This window comes from Nerophis ophidion, linkage group LG14 (genome assembly GCF_033978795.1).
Source record: "Nerophis ophidion isolate RoL-2023_Sa linkage group LG14, RoL_Noph_v1.0, whole genome shotgun sequence".
In the NCBI taxonomy this organism is placed as follows: Eukaryota; Metazoa; Chordata; class Actinopteri; order Syngnathiformes; family Syngnathidae; genus Nerophis; species Nerophis ophidion.
Genome location: NC_084624.1, coordinates 36,918,790 through 36,926,328, shown reverse-complemented (window position 1 = coordinate 36,926,328; position 7,539 = coordinate 36,918,790). Strand labels below are relative to the sequence as shown.

The 7,539-nt window shown below is 42.4% G+C and overlaps 1 protein-coding gene across 4 annotated transcripts in view; it reads right to left on the bottom strand.

The window, feature by feature from the left end:
• Window positions 1–4,953: 4,953 nt before the first annotated feature.
• mib1 (MIB E3 ubiquitin protein ligase 1) overlaps window positions 4,954–7,539 on the bottom strand; it is a 117,353-nt gene continuing 114,767 nt past the window's right edge. For all 4 annotated transcript variants that reach the window (XM_061920566.1, XM_061920567.1, XM_061920568.1 and 1 more), the window contains exons 21-22: window positions 6,624–6,724; window positions 4,954–6,546 (exon numbers count right to left, since the gene is read on the bottom strand). In XM_061920566.1, coding sequence (XP_061776550.1) covers window positions 6,406–6,546; window positions 6,624–6,724 — 242 coding nt within the window. In that variant the 3' untranslated portion in view covers window positions 4,954–6,405. The remainder of the gene's footprint in view (window positions 6,547–6,623; window positions 6,725–7,539) is intronic.

Below are 7,539 nucleotides of genomic sequence, written 5' to 3'. Positions count from 1 at the left end.
CTAAGTTCACTGGAAACAAACGTGAATTCCACAGGTGGAAAAAGGACTGGGAAGCACTCCAGAGACAAGGTGAACCAACTGGTTCCAAGGAGGTGAAGAAGGCCCAATTGCTGGACAGTGTTGAGGACAAGATCAGGAAAGACCTTCGTCTAACCACTCATAACACTGCTGATGACATCTTCCGTGTTCTGGAGAGTCGGTGTGGCAACCGAACTTCCATTGCTATCGAGATATTGGAGGAGGTGCAGAGAATGCAACCTGTCAAAAATAACCAGCCGCGAAAAGTCGTGGAGCTAATCCAAGATGTGGAGAAGGCGCTTCAAGATCTCAGTGACCTTGGGGACACCGGCGCCATCAAAAAGCCACTTGTGACCAGGTCGATTGAGGGAAAACTCCCAGCAACTCTCAGAAAGGAATGGCTCATCTATGCAGCAAACACCAGGAATGCTGTGACTCCAGCAAGCAGGTTTGACGGTCTCTTGGACTTCCTCAAAGAGCAAGAGAGCATTTATGAGCAGCTGGAACAACTGGATGAGGAACCTAACAAAAGGGAATCGAAGCCTGAGCCAAGACATGCTAGGACAAAATCCACCAAAGCAAGTGACGACCGCACTGGCTGTGTTGTCTGTGGAGATGGGAAGCACGGGAAGAAGCTGTACTATTGCATGCAGTTCCGGGCACTTCAGCTAGCAGAGAAGAAGGCTGCTGCTAAGAAGTTGGGAGCATGCAAGAGATGTCTTGAAGTCCATAATGACAGTTCAGACTGCAAAGATGATTTCCTATGCACCAACCATGCCTGCAAGGGTGAACATGCACTTGAGCATCATTTCTACCTCTGTCCAAACAAAAGAAGCGGCTCGGCACAGAAAAAGAGCAAACCTGGCTCAATGGATGGCAAAAGCAGAAGAACGTACACAGAAGAACAGGAGGACTTTGTCAAGAAGCTTTCCCCAGAGCTGGCAAGGCAGTTTCATGATGCGTTCTCCAATGCTGCATCCAAGACGTTCAACACCACAAAAGTCAAATCAGGACTTTTAGCGGAAAGTGGATTGCAGGAACTGCCAGTAATGATGATGCTATTGGAGGTCACCGCAAACGCTGGAGAAAAGATTGGAACACTGATCGACCTGGCTTCCGACACCAATTACATCACCCACAAGGCTGCAGACAAACTGAACCTCAGGAGCGAAGACATCACACTCATTGTACATGGTGTCGGAGGAATGAAGACCATTGTGGAAACAAAGCGGTACATCTTGAAGATTAGAGTGAAGACTACAAGAGGTACTATGAAATCGCATCAATTGGTCTGTTATGGTCTGGACAGCATTGCAGACATCCATAAAAGTGTGGACTCCAAACGGCTGCAGAAATTTTTTCCGGATGTCCCACTTGGAGCTCTGACAAGACCCGATGAAGTCAGTTTGCTCATAAGTCACAGAGAAGGCCAGCTAGCACCTCAACGGATCAGAGGTATCTGAGACCTTGTACTGTGGGACGGGCCACTGGGAATGACAGTTGGAGGCTCTCATTCTGAACTCTTTGAAGAACTCACTGTTTCCGCCCACATGTCCAAAACACACTTTGCGAGATCAATGAGGACTGCTGCTTTGAGGTATGAAGAACTCACTGGCCCAGCTTGTAAAAAACCTCCCAACACTCAGGTTCACGCCAAATTCCAGAGGTCAAACACTTCAACCACCAACCGGGACTTCCTAGAGTGGTGGAAATGGGACAGTATTGGTGCAGCAAGTGACCCAAAGTGTGGAGGATGCCGCTGTGGAAAATGTCAACCAGGCGGCAAAGAAATGACTCTCGCAGAGGAGCGGGAGCTTGAAGTGGTAAAGGGTGGCCTCACCTATGTCACAGAGGACAACCACAGCAAAGAGCCACATTGGCATGCCAGGTATCCTTTGGTGGAGGACCCCATGTCACTACCAAATAATAGAAAAACAGTTGAGGCCACATTCTTGAGAACGGAAAAGCATCTTGCAAAAACACCTGACTGGAAGGTGGCATATGCTGCACAAGTGCATGACATGATTGATCGACAAGCAGCCATCAAACTACCCAAAGACACCACCACAAAGTGGGATAGACCAGTTTGGTATCTCAGTCACCTCATTGCCCCTAACCCACACTCAGTCACAACTCCAGTGAAAATTGTCTGGAACAGCAGTCAGAAGTGCAGAGGCGTTAGCAGGAATGACCTGCTGATGAAAGGGCCTGACGTCCTCAACCAAATTTGAGCTGTGCTTCTCCGATTCAGAAGTGGAGCACATGCTGCGCTGGGTGACATAAAAAAGATGTATAACTCAATCTGGCTGGAAGACCAAGAAGTGCACCTGCACAGGTTCCTCGGGCGAGATGCCGAAAATGAGGACCTGGAAGAATACGGAATCACAAGAGTGAAAATAGGAAACAAACCAGCAAGGTGCATAGCGCAGCTGGCAATGCGTGAAACTGCAAACCTCCCTCTCTTTGCCCATCTTGAAGAGGAGCGTCGAGTGCTTCACAACTACAGCTATGTTGATGACATCCTCACTTCCCACAACAACCTTGACAAGCTAAACCTCATCACAGCTAACGTGGAGAGGATCCTGAAGGCCGGGGGGTTTGAGTTGAAGCCGTGGGTCTTCACTGGTCAAAGTGGGAGGAAGGAGCGCCCTGAAGAGGAAAATACCATTATCTTACCAAACCAGATGAGCGATGATGACAACAAGGCACTCGGTCTGGGCTACAGAGTCGAGGAAGATGAGCTCCATGTCATAATCGGAATCAACTTTTCAAACAGAAAAAAAAAAAAAAAAAAAGACCAGTCTTCCCAATTCAAGCAGCAGAAAGGAAAAGCTCCAAGCCACCGTTCTGCACAGAGAAGTAAGACGGTTGGTTGTCCTACTACCTGCTGAGTAACAGGAATAGAAAATCTTGCCACAACCACCTAAACCAACCACGCACACTTAGTTTGCCTACAGTCGGCGATCTTCCCGATGTATCCATGGGAAGATCGAGTGGGAGGTGTTTTCGCAAACTCTACAGAAGGCCAAAGCCTTCACCCACACAGAAGGCCTCATGTCCAAATATGAGTTTGGCTCCCATTTCCCCCAGAGGACACACATGGAATTACAGACACAAAATCCCAACAGCTGAAGACCATCACTAATCAGGAAGGCTCTCACCTGAAGCAATCAAAATCCACTCCTTTTAAGTCTGCAGCTCCAGCTCAAACTTCAGGTCAACAAACACTGCTCGAGGACAAATTACCAAATACAGAAGAGGCCAACAAACACTGCTCCAGGAGAATTGACCAAATACAGAAGTGACAACTGTTTACAGAGACCAGGGTGGCTGACGGTTTTTCACCTTACAGTTATTCGATGAAAAAAGAGACAAGTCCAAAATAAAAGGAGAAACAAAGATTTGTCTCATCATTGGATTAAAACAAAGAGTGAAGTCCCAGTGAAACCCCTGGTCAAAATATCAAAACCCTTTTCAAGTTAGGGGAGAACACAAACAAGCAAACGTAACTTGACAATGTGTTCTTATTCAAATACTTTTTCAAATGTTCTTGTGATAACATATTTTCAGTATATTAGTTGGAATCTTTACATGACATGTTTCGACTGTGGTCCTTGAGGTCATCAGTCTTCTGAAGAAGACTGCAGACGACGGTCAAAACATGTCAGGTAAAGATTCCATCAAACATACCAAAAATATGGTGTGATTACAAGAACATTTAAAAAAATATTTTAATATTAAACAATAACCCTTAAAAGTATGTTATAACTAAAACAATTGTCACTCTCCATTCACATCACCACTTTTAGATTTTTCATTTAAAGCATATACTCTCATTTTTTGTTCTAAATTAAACATGTTTTGGCATTAAATTGGCTTAATCAACTAAAAACATCAATACTATAGTAGTATTGGGCACTTGAAAAGACCAAACCAAACAGAGCGCGCTGTTGAGTATCGCGACCACTGATTGGCTCAGTCTCAGGCGGCATTACTACTATGTTGGATAAAATATTGTAAAGGTGACTAAAGGGTGATATTTCATGTCTACGAGGCTTTCAAATCCTAATGTTGAAAAAGTAGTAAGAATGTTCTAAACCGTTTGTGTATGCTATAGCTATGAATATATTTTGATTTATAAAAAACGATTTCTACTTTACAGGAATTTATTAATTGCGGTCAAGTCCGGAATCAATTAACAGCGATAAATGAAGGACGACTGTACATTTATCAAATTTATTTAACCACTCAGTCATTCATTAATTTCATGTACAATAAATTGTTTCATAAAAAACTAATTTTTTAAACAGTATGTTAATAACATTTTATCATACAGCCATCCATCCATTTACTACCGCTTGTCCCTTTCGGGGTTGCGGGGGGTGCTGGAGCCCATACATGTTTGTTATATCATACATACATGTTTGTTAGAATCTAATTATTGTTGAAACAATGTTGCTTACGTTTAAATTGGCATTAGGATATGTTCCTAATATTTATTTATAAGAAATAAAAAAAATTACTATTTTGTCATACCAACAACTATCAGAATAATAATGCAGTGCAATTTGACTCCACCGCAATAATAATCGTATTACATGAATGGGAATGTCAAACTGAGCATTTCGGATTTTTATATGGCTCAGTCTGGTTTTAACTTTCTACCTTTATAGCATAGCCAACCTATCTCACTGTGGTGCTGATTCATTATTTGGTGTTAGCATTTTCAAATAGTCCACACCTCCCATGCACGGTTGGCACCCCCATCCTTCTGTCCCACCACTACCCGGCTCCTCTGTGAAGCAGACGCCACACAGCAGGGCAAAAACAACAAAATGCAAATCCCCCCCCCCCCTTAGATCTTTAAAAAAAACAAAATAAAAAAATAAAAAAAAGTGTTACAATTCTGCGGAATAAACTAGGAAAACAAAAACGTTGGTTTGCAACTTTAATTCAGCTATTTGTGTTTTTTGTTGTTTTAAAAGCACTTTGTTTTGCAATACAGACCGAACAATTTTGAATGATACATGTCGTACTGCATATGTCAAACATTCATGCCAAAAGGAAATACCACCGATACATTTCCAACGGGATTAAAACAAAAAAAAGGGAAAAAAAAAAAAAGTAATTTTTTTCTTTTTTTTAGATAGTAGCAAGAAAAACAACACTGATGTAAAGCATTTTAGTGCTTCTAGTTTGGTGTTGTCGGTGAAAAAAACAAAACAAGAAAGTGTCATTTTTTTAAAAAAAACAAAGTTTTAGTGTGCGCCTTGTACGAGTAAGGCAATTTTTGTCTTAATTTAAAAAAACACTGACGCTTGACAACTAAATTACTTTTTCTTTAAGTTTCAACAAAGAACATGAGTAAGGCTTAAAGAGGATGAAAAATGTAAGCGTGATTAGGTGTAACAAAAACAAACAAAACAAAACAAAAACATGAATATCAAAGCTGGTTTTGAGGCTACATGTCAGGAAGGCGGTGACACCTACAAATCATATTTTTGGGGCAGCAATACAAAATAATTTATCTACAGTCACCATCTAAGTGTTCTAACAGATTGTACTTTATATGTCAATAAATGCTGATTTGAGCGGTAATACACTTTAAATTAAGTAAAAAAAAAAAAACACAAAACAAAGAGCACCTTTTCTTCCCACCCCAGCACAAGCTTTTTGGAAGCGAATGGCACAGCAGCAACAGACTATTGTACAATAATGCAGGACAATACTAACTGAAGTCTAAAAAGTTGAAATGTGTGGATGTGTGTGTGTTTGGATGCTAGTTTGGCGGCTCTAGTGCGACTGTGATGTGCTACCTGTGTGGAGTGGACCCGCTGTGTTGCTGTTCAGCCGGTTTCTCTTTCTCCAATACAGTAGTGCTGAAGTCTTCTTGAGCGAATCACGACATCTATGCTGTAAAAAAATACTTGCGAGGAACCTTGAAAGTTACCATTCAGTTATGAGAACCAGGTTAAAAATGGATGCTTCCGACACTTGCATAAGGATGGATAATCAATAGTAAAAGTTGATACAGTCAACAACAAAGACAGAGCAGTCCATCCTTCTCATTTTTGTATATCCTCTTACTTTGTTCAGTCCAGAGCCAGATTCAAGAGACATGCCCTTCAAGTTCATTTCTTGAGAAGCTTTGACAACGGTGAGCTTCCAAACATCAACAGAAGAAGGATGATGACGGTGCAAAGTAAGACGAAGAGGATACAGAAGAGGGGATGTCCATGGAGCGTCTTGGTAAAAAGTTAATGTTGTATGGTAGAGTAAGACATTGAGGGATGCGCTTTGGTGGCCGACAGCGGCTGGTGTTGGATAGGGAAGGAAAGGGGGGGGGGGGGGGGGGCCTAGAAGGTAAAACAATCCGGCAGCAAGAGTCTAATAGAGAAGGATGCGGCGTTCAATGGCCTTGCGGCATATGGGACACTCGCTCATTCGGTCGCCGCACAGCTGGCAGGTGCCATGGCCACACATGAAGATCATGTTCTTGAGCCGGTCCAGGCACACAGGACACATGGTCTGTGGGTGGAGAAAGGACATGTTGGAAGTGATTAAAAGAGCACACTTGACATGTCATGTTTTCAAGGCAGGCTCACCTGCTCCTTGATGTCCTGCAGCTGTTGCTGGAGTTTCTGCACATCGGCATTGACGTTGGTGTTGTCTTTGTCTCTTTGCAGGGCCGGGATGTTGTTGCTAGCTGTTTAGGACACATCGCAACAGCACGCAAAGATTCAGAGATGTGTCACAGGCCTAACATGTTAACAGATTGCTTACATCACTGTGAAACTGAGGTACGCTGCAAATGTGATTTTACAACCTTATGGAGGCGTATATTTGTCAGCTCAGCTCTTAAGCTTTGCACATTTAAAAATACATCATTTAGCAACCGGCGACACATATGGCATCATTAAATCCACAGCAACTGTAAACACATAAGGAACACTGCCAGAATTGGTAAACTGTGCATTAAATAAGAAGATATAGAGTTATACAGTAGCTGGGCACAACATAATATAATGAGATTCAACACAAGAGCTGTACCTAAATTCCTTTACAGTATTAATTTCATTTTGTTTATAATTGTGGTTGTAGTTTGGAGTGGTGAACATATATGTACATTTAACAATGCACCTATGTGTTATAAATGCTGACGAAGCAGTTTGCTCTCTACTATTACAACATTCCTTCTATTGCTGCTGTGTAATATATGTGCTCATAAATAACCATGTGCTCAAAAAAAGCTATGCCTTGATTTCACTTTTTATTGTGCTCCAAATCATTATCATCCATCTATCCATAAATTTTCAACCGGTTGTCCCTCAAAGTTATAGTTAAAGCTTAAGTACCAATGATTGTCACACACACTCAAGGTGTGGCGAAATTATTCTCTGCATTTGACCCATCACCCCCTGGGAAGTGGGGGGAGCAGTGAGCAGCAACGGTGGCCGTGCCCGGGAATAATTTTTGGTGATTTTAACCCCAATTCCAACCCTTGATGCTGAGTGTCAAGGA